This window comes from Vidua macroura, chromosome 15 (genome assembly GCF_024509145.1).
Source record: "Vidua macroura isolate BioBank_ID:100142 chromosome 15, ASM2450914v1, whole genome shotgun sequence".
Taxonomy (NCBI): domain Eukaryota; kingdom Metazoa; phylum Chordata; class Aves; order Passeriformes; family Viduidae; genus Vidua; species Vidua macroura.
In genome coordinates, this window is record NC_071585.1 from 2,869,857 (window position 1) to 2,884,236 (window position 14,380).

Sequence of the window (14,380 nt, forward strand, 5' to 3'; positions counted from 1 at the left end):
CTGGTCAGGCTGAGCCCCGGACAGTACAGCTGGGTGACAGACAGAGCTTTCCACTGGCAATACAGGGTGCTGCACCCCTAGGAATGGGTTTGGTGCTGCTGCAGTGCCTCAGCAGAAGAAGCCCCCTGCAAAGCCCACACAACCTGGGAGAAACCTCTCAGTGCCCTGACATGGCTCAGGCACCAAGGACTTGGAGCAAGGGCTTTACACGGGGGATCCTGCTGCTGTTTGGGCCTGTCAAAGCTTGGGATGGGGACAGTGGGACAAGGCAGGAAGGGTATGGGGTGTCTAGGATGGAGAAGGAGATGTTCCTTAAAGGCACCAAGCCAGACAACCCAGGGATCACTGGAGATCCTGCAGGGTAGGCTCCCTCATGGCAGGACACGCCACCTGCTAGAGACAGGGCCAGCACCCTTCCCCCTGCATCACTTTTGGGGGTGGGCTGTGCCCTGCAAAGCAAGGAGGTGTAAAGCCTTTGCAGGCTTGACACAGTTCGTTGTCACCACAAAGACTGAAAATCCAGGGCCCAGAGCCAACCCAGCTGATTTCTCATTGCCAGTGCCTTTCCAGTGCAGTACTGGGGAGTAGGAGGGAGTCATGGCTGGGGATCAGGCTTGCTGCCCTCCTTCCACCCCCACCCTCAAATCATTTATTGCCCTCATCCCCAAAGGCATCTTGCCAGGATGCTTTGGTGGAGAGGACATCCTTGTCCCCAGCCATAGCACAGCCCTCACAATGCAGAGGAACACTTGCTCCTGCAGCTGCTGCAGCCATTCTCACCTGCCACAAATCAGAAGTGCTGAGTCTGAGCAATGACGCAAGCAGGGGAAAAAATAAAAAGGCATAAAATAATTCTGACAGGTTTCTGCCTCCTTCTGTGATTTGGCCACACTGAGCAGGCAGCACACGCAGCCTCACACCCATGAGCAGCTTCCGCTGCACCTCACTTCCTTCTGCTCTAAGGAACCAGTCGCTCCTGCCCACTGCTCCCAGGAAGGACTAATTACCAGCACCAACGACCTTGGAAATCCACCAGATCCACACTCTACCTCCACTGGATCCACTACCTGGCCTCACCTCTGAGGACTGAAGCATTCCTGTAATTGAAAGCTTTCAAAATAAGCACAGTTCTCATCGGGGGAGAAGCACAGAAGCTGCTGCCATGCGCAAACGCCTTCCAGCCTGCAGTCAGGACATCAGACATCACCCAGAGACAGCATATTACAAATCATGCAGAGCTTGTAATAGGGTTTTTGAACAACATCTGAGTGGGGGACTCACCACCCTGCTCAGAGCCAAAATCCAGCTCAGCAGAACCCTGCAAGCAACTGGGGCAGTCTGCAATCCCACCCCCTCCCCCAAAGCAAACATCAGCACAGAACTTCCATGGAAATAAAACCGGAACCATTCAGGAGTCAAACATGAGGAATGGCACAGATGGAAGGGACTGCTCTATGACCACAGTCTGTCAGAGGAACCAGCATCATCCTTCAGCTCTGCGTGCTGCACTGTGAGAGGCGACACACCGATCCCCAGCTCCCAGCCCCATCTGCACCCCCAGCTCTCCAGCCCCCACCAAGTCACGACGCACAGAGATTACGTTCCCCCGCAGTGCAAGTGCTCCCCTTGGCTCTCCTTTTGCAAAGGGAAGGAAATACCAGTAACAACAAACTTCTGCCAAGGATTAACAAGTGGTTTCAAGCTGACCTCAGCCTCCACCGGTTACTCATGCAAGGCGTACCCAAAACAGCATCCAAAAGACGTATGACTGCCAAAATGAGCAAACTGACTCACTTGATCCTGCTCATCACAGTGCAAAAGTCATCAGCCCTCAGGATGGCTCATCTGACACCAAAGAACACCTGATCAGCTGTATGGGCATGACACAACTGGATGTCCCTCCCAACCCCAACACGCAACCACACGCGTATGGCACAAACGAACCGTGGCTCTGCCCAGCACTGGGACATGCCAAGGAAGGAGCTACATTACCTCGGCAGGTGTGGGGAGCCGGCTGGCAGTGCCCACAATCTGGTGGTACAGCCCTGGCTCACCATTCCTTATGGTGCCCTGGCGGCTCCCCAAGGGGCTGGAAGTGAAGGGCTTTTTACACAGGAGATCACTCTGGCGAGAGTCTGTGGTGAGATAGACCTGGTGGTAGAAGCTGGGTGGTGTGAAGCCACCCCTCACGGCATCAATGTGGTGGAAGGGCCCTGGTGTCCTGTACGTGGTGCTCCTGGAGCTGTTGTACAGCTCCCTTGACTGCCTCCACTTGTAGCACTTGAAGATGCCCACAGACAACATGGTGATGAAGAAGGCTGCTGACACCAAAATCACAGCCAGGATGAGATAGAAAGTCACATGTCTCCTGGGATCATTGGCAGGTGCCACATCAGTGAGGTCAGTGAGCACCTCCTTGACCATCTCAGCCACAGAGATGGAGATGGTGGCACTGGTGGACAGCACAGGCTCCCCATGGTCTTTCAGCAGGATGACTAAGGTGTGCTCAGGAGCGTCATCCTCGCGGAGCTGGCGGGCCGTGAAGATCTCCCCATTGTGCAGCCCAACCGAGAAGAGGCTGGGGTCAGTGGCCTGCAACAGGGTATAGGAGATCCAGGCATTGTACCCTGCATCCGCATCCACCGCCACCACCTTGGTGACCATGTGCCCGGCAGGAGTGCCTGGTGCCACCACATCGGTGTAGGTGGCGGTGGTGTTGGGGTGAGGGTACAGCACCGTTGGGGCATTGTCATTGAGGTCAGTGACAAACACACTGACTGAGACATTGGTGGCCAGAGGCGGAAAGCCACCATCCTGGACCTGCACCATCATGTTGAATTCCACCTGGTCCTCATGGTCCAGGGAGGTGAGCACATACAGGGTGCCATTCTCCCGGTTGATGGAGAAGAGGTGGCCAAAAGTGGTATCACCCTGCAAAAGGGTATAGGAGAGGTGGGCATTGCGCCCGAGGTCCGGATCCGTGGCGCTCACATTAAGGATGGGGATGCCAGGCATGTTGTTCTCCAGAACATAGACATCATAGGAGTCCTGGGACGACCTGGGAGCGTTGTCATTGACATCTGACACCTGCACCAGGATGTGTTTTACTGCAGACAAGGGTGGTGAGCCCGAGTCCTTGGCTGTGATAGTGATGTTATACTCTGCTGCCTTTTCCCGGTCCAGAGCTCCTTCTGTTTTCAATGTGTAGTAATTTTTGAGGGAGGAGCTGAGCATGAACGGGATCCCAGGGGAAATAAAACAGTTCACCAGGCCGTTGTCATGGGAGTCCAAGTCTGTTACACTCAGCAGAGCTACGACCGTCCCTGGGGCTGCATCTTCAGGCACAGGGCTGTAGACAGAAGTCACTGTCACCTCTGGAGCATTGTCATTCACATCCACGACTTCCACCAGCACTTTGCAATGAGCCACACCAGGAACGGCTCCCTTGTCTTTAGCCTGTAAGTAAATCTCGTACAACTTTGTTTCCTCATAGTCCAGCTGTCCCTTGACCCTCAACTCCCCTGTGGCTGAGTCCAGAGCAAAGAGTTCTCGTACCTTGGCAGGGGTGTGGCTGCTGAAGGAGTAGACGATGTCTCCATTGGGCCCATCATCCAGGTCGTATGCACTGATCTTGGCGACCAGGGTACCGCTGGGCGTGTTCTCCCTCACACTCGCCTTATAGGTGGACTGGTTGAAGACTGGGGCATTATCGTTGGCATCTACAACGTCAATGTGGATCTGCACGTGGGCCGACCGTGGCGGGCTGCCTCCATCCAGCGCCGTCAAGACCAAATTCAGCTCCCTTTGCTCCTCCCTGTCCAGCTCCTTCTCTAACACCAGTTCCGCATACTTGCTGCCATCCACCCTTGTCTGCACGTCGAGCGCAAAGTTCGGGTTGGCGCTGAGCTGGTAGGTCTGCAAAGAGTTAATTCCCACATCGGGGTCTTGCGCGCTCTCTAGCGGGAAGCGCGCTCCGGCAGCTACCGACTCACTGATTTCCAGCCTCGCCTGGCTGCTGGGAAAAACCGGATCGTTGTCATTGATGTCCTGGATCTCTACAGTGCCGCTGTACAGCTCGAGCGGGTTTTCCACCACGATCTCAAAGCTGAGGGAGCAGGGAGAGAGCACGCCGCAAAGCTCCTCCCGGTCTATCCTCTCGTTCACCAGCAGCGCCCCGCTCGTCAGATCTACCCCGAAGTACTTCTTGTTGCCGCCGGACACCACCCGCAATCGGCGCCCCGGCAGCCGCCCGAGGTCCAGCGCCAGGTCGGCTACCACGTTCCCCACCGCGGAGCCTCTCCGCGCCTCCTCGGGGATCGCATAGCGAATCGCGGCGGAAACCCAGTCGGAAACGCCGAACAAAAGCAAGAGGCTCAGTACCTGCCCCGTCGTCACCCCGCGGCTCCTCACAGCAACGCCGTTCATCGCACAGGACGGCCGCGCTCTCAGCTTCTCCCCCCCGCCCCGGCTAGAAACTCTCAGCTCGCCCCGTCATGCCGCTGCCCAGCGGCCCCGGGAAGCGGCGGCGGCGGCGGGGAGCCGGGCATTGCTCGGCGGGCTCGGCAGTGACTCACTCGCAGAGTCTCTCTGAGCCTGTCTGCGCCTCATCCCGGCTCCGAGCGGGGCCGGGCCGCCAGTTCCCCCCCGCTCCATCATTGGCCGACAGCGGCACACAGAGTCCCGTCCAATAACTGCACAGAGCGCAGGGCGCCGGAGCCGCGCCGCCGCCGAGCCCCGCCGGAGGGAGCGCGGCGACCGCGGCCCGAGGACAGCGGGGCTCAGGCGGGTAGAACCTGAAGGGAGAGCATAGCCCTGCAAGAAACCCCGCTATAGAAACAACCAGGCGGGGGGAGCGCTGGCAGAGGCAGGGTAGATGGGGCATAGGGACTGTTTGTGTGGGCAAGAAGCTGTAAAAGTCGGCAGAGTGACGCCAGAAGGTGCGACACGGAGACGCGGGGTGATTGGGGTATGTGTGTCCCAGGAACACCTCGCTGGAATGAGGCAGCGGGAGTAAGAAAGGGAAGTGGAGAGGGCGGGAGGATGAGTGGGGAGGATCCTCCGGGGTACGCAGGGTGCCAGGGAGAGCCAGCACAGGCACAACGCGCCAGCGCCCAGTGTTTCTCGGAACCTTCAGGATGCCGGTTCTCCCACCCAAATGCTTGGCCAGCCCCTTCCTGGGAGGAAGCCCCTTTCAAGGTGTCGGGACGTCGCAGCTCAGGATGCCACCAAAGCAGCTCAGCCGGCAAAGCGACATAGATTTTGTGCTGCCGTGTTATGAGCAGCTCCTCCGGCTGCAACACAGTCTCGCCGCGGGGCGGCTCCCGCCGCTGGATTTTCAGGAGCATCGCCCCTCCTGCGTGATCATCACTGCCACCACCATCCCAGCAGGCGTCTTCCCCGACAAACCGCAGAAATCTCGGTTTAATACGCCCTCCTACTCTCGCCATCTCCCGGGTTGCTCCCCGGTACTTTTTTTCCACCAGCCAGACTTAGGGAGATCACGCTCTGCGACCTGCGGTGCAGGTTCACCGGGGTGGGAATGGATCCCGTTCCCGCGTAGCAACAGCCTGGCAGGTCACAGCACCGGCAGTGCCTGGTGGAAAACCTGCCTTTGGGTTGTTGTTGCTATCATCAACAACTCGTGCTACGTCGGTTTTTCCGACTTTTCCGAATTTTTAAGCACACATAAGGATAAAATTACTGAAATTCCAGCATTCGTCGTCTATCACCCGCAGAACCGCTCGGCTCTCATGGGGTAATGAAAAGGGGACGAGGATGCTTGAAAAGGGAGGGTCAGGAACCCTGTGAAAACCCAGCTGTGACACAGCGCCCAGGTGTCATCCCACAGCCGACACTGATAAGGAAGGCAAAAACCGGACTGGAAATCAGCGCCCACGCGTTCATTCGCTTATGGAGGCTCTCAAAGCCTTGCAGAACTGGCTCGGAAATTTGCGGCGGGTTATTTGTTACCCCGCTAATTGTGGGGGCTAGGCTCGTAGGGGCTGCAAGCCACCCCACCAGCGCTGGACAGCGACATTCGCCAGAGCGAGAGGGATCTCGACTCTGCGTGTCCTCGCCCCGCACAATCCTAAAAGCTGCCGTGAGCACAGGGGATCCACCCAGAGACGCAGTAGTTTGGCCCTTACATGAAGAGTCGGCAATATCGAAAGAGTCGGCGCAATCTGTCCTATCTACATGCTCGGCTATTTCCTTTTCTCCTGATTAATCGTTGCCAAAAGATAAAGTTTATCAGCGTTATTTATCATTCTTATCACCTGTCCACAGAATGTGATAAAAGTTCACATAGCGTTCACATGTGATAGAGTTTCACACAAATAAAATCCAATATGAGTCATCTAACGTTCCCAAGCACTTCTTTTCTCACAGAAAACCAAATCTCAATTTCCTTTCTTTCTTACATATAATCTAAAACCAAAAAAATCCACAGCTCTCTTCGACCCAATCTTGAAATAGTCTTCAGTGACTTATTTCTCTGAAATAAACTCTGAATCCTTTTCCCAACCACTGTAAGTTCTAAATCCTTTTTCCAGTCACTGCCCATTTAGGTTTTTCCTACACGTGATTTCTCAACGTGGGGACCACAGTTCTCAAGTAATTTCCTTCCCTATGTATGAGTGCACACACCACCCGTACAACAGTACCTTCTCCGTTTAATGCCAGCAGTAGTGGGATGGCCAAGCAGCGGAGAGATGAGTAGAAAAGAGATTTTAGGAAAGGCATGAAAGACAGAACATTTCCATCTACCGTATTTCGATTAATCTGGAGACATTACATCTCCTCCACCTTGATGGGAAGCCTGAACATTGCAGACGACGCTTCAGAGCGCCTGAAAGCGCCGTTTTGAGGGAGAGGAGTGCAAAAGTACAACAGCTAAGGGGAAGACGCCTTCCTCTGCACCAGTCCTCCGGGGACTGCTTCAAGCCAAATCCCAGCCTGAGCCACTCACTTCGGCATTTTCCCCGACTCCACTGCAGGGAAGCCGGTGGCAGCGGGGAACAAAAAGCTCCTTCTGCTCGATGCCAGGCTTGGAGCTACACTGAAGCACCAGCTCCGACTCTACAGAAGGAGGGGAAAAGCTGAGTTACGGGTGTACACAACACCTTCTGTTAAAGGGGTTCGGAGCGCTAAAGAACCGAGCTTGCCAGAAAAGGAGAACCACAGCGTAGTTCCCCACTGAGTAAACAGGCCGGGACAGATCACACATCATTATCACATGAAAGAGCCCAAACGTGGCTGAGACAATTAGTGGTCACTAGACACAGACGAAAAAGTTGTCTCAGCTTCAGGCTCCACGACACTTTTGTTCCCGCTCCACCCCGAGTCCACCTCACCACTCCAGTTCGCTGAAACTCGCAGCTGTCTGTCCTTCTCCAGGACAGAAAGAAGTACTGACAACATTTGCGTCGCTCCTCGGAGAAAATCAGCAATTTGCAGATAAGATTTGGCAGGTCAAAAGGATGAGTCAAGATCTCAAGTACACCCCCAGTCACGCACATCCCCACGCCCTGAGCTATTGAGCAGTGCGCCGGCACGTTCAGATCTGTCGGTTCCCTACTGATCACCAACAGCAGAATAGAGGAAAAAAGATTCAGAAAAACTCACAGAGGGGGACCGTAGGACAGAAGCTCACCTGTGTCGAGCTCTCGGGGCAAGGAGGGTCCTTCCCAGAACGAGTGCCTGAGCCAGGATCAGCGGACAAGAGATTGGCAGATAAGGCTGCCGCCCCTGGTCTCAGGAACGTGAAGTCCTTCTGCCCCGACTCGGAGGCTAAACACACCTCGTAGGAATAGGGCAATGGCAGCGTGCTGCTGCAGTAGTTGTACGGTGCTTTTGAGCCCAAGGTGGAATACAGTTCCTTATCAGAAGTTATAAAAATGGGAGGGCTCCTCGACTGTCGACATTTAAAGAAAAAAACAAAAATTACCGTGGAAACGAATAATAAGGACACGAGGGAGAGCGACACAACAAGAATGAGGTTCAAATCAGACGACAGGTGGGACACAGAGTCTCTGTCGCTCAGCTCCGGCAGCGCCTCCTGCAAGCTCTCGGCCAGCACCACGTGCAGCGTGGCCGTGGCCGACAGCGCCGGCTGCCCGTGGTCCTTCACCACGGCCACCACCCGCTGCTTGGCCGCGTCCCGCTCGGACACGGCGCGCGCCGTGCGCACCTCGCCGCTGTGCAGCCCCACGCGGAACAGCGCCGGCTCCGACGCCTGCACCAGCTCGTACGACAGCCACGCGTTGCGCCCCGCGTCCGCGTCCACCGCCACCACCTTGGCCACCAGGTAGCCGGCCTCGGCAGAACGCGGCACCACCTCGAAAGGAGCCGCCGCCCCTCCCGCAGCCTCTCCCGCCGCCGCCGCCGCCGCCGCCGGCCACAGCACCCGCGGCGCGTTGTCGTTGCGGTCCAGCACGAAGACGCGCACCGTGGCCGTGGAGCTGCGCGCCGGCGAGCCGCCGTCCTGCGCCCGCACCGCCACCGTGAACTCGCGGCACTGCTCGTAGTCCAAGGAGCGCTGCGCGTACAGCGCGCCGCTCCGCGCCTCCACCGACACGAGCGGCGCCGCGCCCGCCGCGCCCGCGCTGCCGCCCGCCAGCCAGTAGCTCACGCGCCCGTTGGCGCCCGCGTCCGCGTCCCGCGCCTGCACGCGCAGCACCAGCGCGCCCGCCGCGTTGTTCTCCGCCACGTACGCGCTGTACGCCGCCTCCTCGAACACCGGCGCGTTGTCGTTCACGTCCGACACCTCCAGCACCAGCTCCCTGCTGCTCCACAGCGCCGGCCTGCCCCGGTCCCGGGCCACCACCGTCACGCGCTGCTCGGACGCCTGCTCTCGGTCCAGCGCGCCCGCCGTCACCACCTTGTACGAGCCGCCCGAGGACGCCACGATCGACAGCGGCGCCTCTCCCGACAGCTCGCACGACACCTGACCGTTCTCCCCAGAGTCCGGATCGTTCACGTACAGGAGAGCCACTACCGCTCCTACTGGCGCGTCCTCGGGCAGCGGGTTCGACACCGACACAACCGTGATCTCAGGAGCATTGTCATTCACGTCCAGCACCTCCACCTCCACCTTGCAGTGCGCTACCAAACCGCCACCGTCCCTCGCCTCCACAAGGAGCGTGTAGCCTCGCATGTCCTCGAAGTCTATTTCCTCCTGCAGTGTGATCGTCCCGCTCTCGGCATCCACCACGAACTTCTGAAGCATCTTGGTCGGCATTTTCCCGAAACCGTAGATGATGTGGGCGTTGTTGCCGGCGTCAGCATCGGAGGCAGAAACATTCAACACAATCAATCCCGGAGGCGTGTCCTCGCGCAGGCTGACGCGGTACCGGTCCTGCGCGAACACGGGTGGGTTGTCATTGGCGTCGGTGACGTTGATCCAGAGCTGGGCGGTGCCAGTCCGGGGCGGGTCCCCGCCATCCAGCGCAGTCAGCAGCAGGCGCAGGCTCGGCTCGCTCTCCCGGTCCAGTGCACGGCGCAGCACCAGCTCCGCGAACTTGCTGCCGTCTTGGCTCTCCTTCACCTCCACTGAGAAATACCCATTGGCCTCCAGCTCGTAGCCTTGGAGCGAGTTACTGGCCACGTCCGCATCCTCGGCTACTCCCACGGCAAATCGGGCTCCAGGAGGTGTAGATTCAATGATTTCGAAGTGGATGTTATCCTTAAGAAAGCGCGGCGCGTTGTCATTCACGTCCTGGATGTCCACTTGGGTGTGGAAGACATTGAACGGGTTCTGCACCAGCGCCTCGAAGCTGACAGAGCAGGTCGGCGACGCGCCGCACATCTGCTCCCGGTCCAGCCTCTCGTTCACGTACAGGTTCCCGTTCTCCTCATTCACCGTGAAGTATTTCAGCTGCTTCTTGCCGGCAGACGCCACCCGCAGCTTGCGCGCCGGCAGCTCGTCCGCGCTGAGCCCCAGGTCCCGCGCCAGCGGCCCCACGAGCGAGCCTCTGCCCAGCTCCTCGGGGATGGCGTAGCGGACCCGCTCGGCCGCCGCCCGGCACCACACGCACAGCAGCAGCGCGGCCAGCAGCGCTCGCCCGCCGCCCGGCCCGCGCCTCTGCCGCCGCCTCACCGCCATTCTCTGCCGCCTGCGCTCGCCGCGCTCCTGCCTCCCGCCGCTGCCCTGCCTCCCTTCCAGCCGCTCTCGCCGGAGAGAACAGAGACTGCTGAAAGGCAGCGCGCCGCCTGTCCCTCTGTTGGCGGTGCCGCTGCCGCTGTGGCCGGCGCCGGGCGAGCGAGCAGCCTGCGGGGGCAGGACGCTGCGGCGGCGGCGGCGGCGGCTCCAGCGCCGCTCGGCGGCGGCCAACAGCGGCACCCGGAGGCGCCGCCGCGCCACTGCAGCCGCCGGATGGCCGCGCTCAAGGGGTCTCGCCCCGGGCCGCACCGCTGGCTGCTCACTCCCATCAGCTACCGAAAACCGCGAGTAAGAGTTCAGTTTGGCGAGTTTTTCATACCCGCGGAAAGGGGAATGGAGACGCTCTGTTCAGAAGCAAAAATGCAGACCCTGGCTGTGGAACGTGTAGTGGAGCAGTGGAGGATCACGCAGACTTCGTTTAAGGGGGCACCGGTGAGTACAGGTAAGTACAAGCAGGTACACTGTGCATCAAATGCCTTGCGGATTTGCAGATTCCTATTCCTTCTATTACTGCTGTGGGCTCTCTTTACCCGGCTCTTTTATTTCATTTCTACCATCTCTGTGAACGAACACCTACAAAATACTTGGGAAGAGAAGCCTCTGTAGAAAAGAAGCACCAGAAGCAACATCTTCTTTCTGGAGATTCTTGTTTATATTCCTTTTATTTTATATCCCTCTCACAATAACTGTGACTGGGGGGAAATGGCAAGTCTTATTCTCTAGAACAGCATTATCCTTACATGTTCCCAGTTTTACAAATCATGGATATTACCACAACTTCTTGTCCTAGAACTGGGAAGAATGACCTGTTAAAGCACTTCTTCAAAAAGCTTTTTTAGTGAACACCTTAAGTAAGTAGATCTAAGAATGGGGACAGACTGAAAAAGGTATCCATGCTCCCAGGATACTTCAGTTAGCAGCGTGCTGAATTTTTTACTCTGAGAATTGTAAAAATGAGAGTTAATACTCCTCTGTGGTGATGCCTGAGGCATACATAACATGTGAGCTACCTTTCCCAGGACAGAGACTTCGAGACAAAAAGACAACAACAACAACAACAACAACAACAACAACAACAACAACAAAACTCAGAAAAAGGAGTCTCAGAAGGACACAACTAGAGAAGGTAGGTTGGTTTGCCCATGGCTCAAACACACTGATGTGTCCTTTGCCACAGTAAAACACTGAATGTTCCGGGAGTGGGATGGTCTCAAAACAGAAATTATAAAACACTGGATCCACCTCGGTGCCTGTTTGTGCTGACACCACCTCCCTGCAACAACCAAAGAAAATCATGAAATACAAGACTCTCCACAAATCAACAGCTCTTGTACCTTGTAGAGAGCAGGGCACATTATGATCAGCTGAACCATTCCAAATGCTACCCAAACCAAGTTTTGGGAAACTGTGGGTACAGCAGGTTTTCCCAACACTCCTGTTGCTCAAGAAATACGTCCATGAATTCTTACTGTGCCCATTCACAGAGTCCTGGTGATAACTTGGTTCCCACTTACACCACTCTTGCCACTGTCTAGAAAAAAAAACAAAGAATCTACAAGACACAGTTTTTATCTCTTCTGCCGTAACAGTTATTAGGAAATGATCAATCATCCTCAACATTGCTGTGAGAACAGGCTCTTCTTCCGCAACAAGAAGCAGTCACACTCTGGCTTCAGAGAGAGAATACTGAGAAAGTACTTAAGTAGAATCTTGCCCTTCCTCACCCTTTGTTGTATTACGTAAATTAGACACTGCTTTCAAGCTTTCAAATAATTAATGTTAATTGAAAACTCTGTGTTGTATGACAACTGTGATAAATACAAAAACAGACAACTGACTTTTGGAAAAACCTTCAATCAATAAACAGTTCACAATGAAAATACCAGTGTATGTCTAAGAGTCCAAACCTGTGAGCAACGCTGTGATCAAGAAATGAACATTGGCAAATGAACTTTGGCACATCAGGACCTACTGTCGCTACACTCTCAGCTACAGCACCATCTCTCTGAAAAAGGGACAATGGTGAAGAGTAAAAGAGGCAAAAATTGGCAATAGAACAGCAACAATCCTTTGGAAATCAACTTTTGTTTGGCACAAGAAGCTTCTCGTGGACAATCAGGTCATTCTCACAAAATCACTCCAGGTGCAGTAACTCTGGATTGTGCTCACCGGCTGGTAAGCAGCGCAGAAAGAAAAAAAACAAGATTTCTAACCAGTGATGCATTAACAATGTACATAACACTCTTCCTTCTACATTGCATCGATTTTAAACACTTGGCATGGAAAGATCGAGCGCTGCTACACAACAGAGAACAATACAAAACAAGATATAAGGCGTCGTAAAAAGCACAAACAAACAACTCTTTACACAAGCGTATCTCGACTTTCCTTGCAGTGCCGTGCTGCCTGTAACGCATCTCTGCAGAAATCTCGTCACCACGCTCTAATTTCTAGATGTTCACCCATAGTTTGAAGGCATAAAAAGAGGCATATGGTCTCTAATCTGAACCTTCTCTCTGACAACAACCTTCAACTCCATCTTTGCAGGAGCACAGTGCTGATGCACCACCAAGGTGACAAACCAGTGTTAACATATATAATTTAGAATTAACAACATTAGCAATAAGCAATTGTGCTGCTCTTCCACCATCTCTACTCACTCCCGAGTGTGAAGCTCACTTTTTACTCAACCAAAGAAATTCCCACAAGCAAACTTAAGAATGCCTAGGAATGGTCTCCTGGAAAAAACAGAATGCTACACGAAGTTGCCACTGCGGCAACTACTGGATGAGGACCTTTCAAAAGTGACAAATGTAACAAACCGAAAACAAAGCAGGCAAACACGGGTCCACGTTCAGTTTCAAACAATGGCTTACATTTATCCTAAATACTATTTAAAGAAAAGGAACACGGGGAGAGTGATAATTAAGTATATCAAAGACAGACTTGAGAAAAGTGCCGTGGTTAAAAAGCCAGACTACAGTGTAGTTCATACTGCTTTAAATGATACTAAATAATTTTAAAAATACAATGAGCAAATAATGATGCGGGGGGGCGGAGGCGAAAGAAAAACAAAAGCCATAAGATTGCGTACAAAACTAAAAATACTATCGCGAATTTAAAATTTCTAGACGGGAACACAAATGTTCTGTCACACTATTCAAGAACGTGTGCTGTCAAGAACACAGCTGATACTGACAACAATGCAAACTGCCACTTCTTTTCCATACAATACAATACAATAGCAGACCGAATACTGGCGAGATCACTGCAATTAAACAACCTGCACTCACAAAAACAAAAGGTCTGAACCACAGAATCTCCGGAAGAAGAGCTCGAATTCTCCTGAAAGGTACATCAACCGTAACACTGAGATCCGACTCCTACGTCCACCTCCCCGCAGCAAGAGGCGCCAGCACATCGCTCACCGGCGCTACGCCTTACTTGTCAGAATACTTCCCTACTCAGGAAAGAGACCAGAGGAGAAAAGGACAGGGAAGCAGAAGGAGGAAGAGTCACGGACAGAATTCGACCCGAAAACTCACCGGTGGAGGGGCGGGATCCGCGGGGAGGGCGCCGGCAAGATCGTCGTCCCCGAGCAGCGGCGCGGGCTCGTCGGGCGGCGGCCGGGCCGGGAGGGTGTCGCAGCAGCTGCCGGCCGAGAAGCGCAGCTGGCTCTTGCGCGAGTCGGCCGTGAGCGACACCTCGTGCGAGTAGGACTGCAGGAAGGCGCGCACGCCGTCGATGCCCACGAAGTGCGACACGGGCACGCCGCGCAGGGCGCCGCTGTCCGCCGGCAGCAGCTGCTGGCGGCGCCAGCGGCGCAGGCGCAGCGCCAGCAGCAGCAGCAGGAAGGCCACGAAGAGGCACGACACGGCGGCCACGGCCAGCACCAGCCAGCGCGTCAGGCCGGCGGCCGGCTCGCCCGGCGCCGCCGCCTCGTCGGCCGCGCTGCCCAGCTCGGCCAGCAGCTCGGCCACGCTCTCGGCCAGCACCACGCTCAGCGTGGCCGTGGCCGACAGCGCCGGCCGCCCGTGGTCCTTCACCAGCACCACCAGGCTCTGGCGCGCCGCGTCGCGGGCCAGCGGCGAGCGCGCCGTGCGCACCTCGCCGCTGTGCAGCCCCACGCGGAACAGCCCCGGCTCCGTGGCCTTGGCCAGCTCGTACGACAGCCACGCGTTCTGCCCCGCGTCCGCGTCCACCGCCACCACCTTGGCCACC

General features: G+C 55.8%; 1 protein-coding gene across 7 annotated transcripts in view; it reads right to left on the reverse strand.

Annotated features, from left to right (window-relative positions):
- Positions 1-14,380, reverse strand: part of LOC128814991 (protocadherin gamma-A4-like) — a 127,913-nt gene that overhangs the window by 33,762 nt on the left and 79,771 nt on the right. Inside the window, exon 1 of one of the 7 annotated variants that reach the window (XM_053991353.1) lies at positions 4,381-4,596. The exons of the other annotated variants lie outside the window; for them this stretch is intronic. Coding sequence (XP_053847328.1) covers positions 4,381-4,425 — 45 coding nt within the window. The 5' untranslated portion in view covers positions 4,426-4,596. Of the gene's footprint in view, positions 1-4,380; positions 4,597-14,380 lie in introns of those variants that run through there. 7 annotated transcript variants of the gene reach the window in all.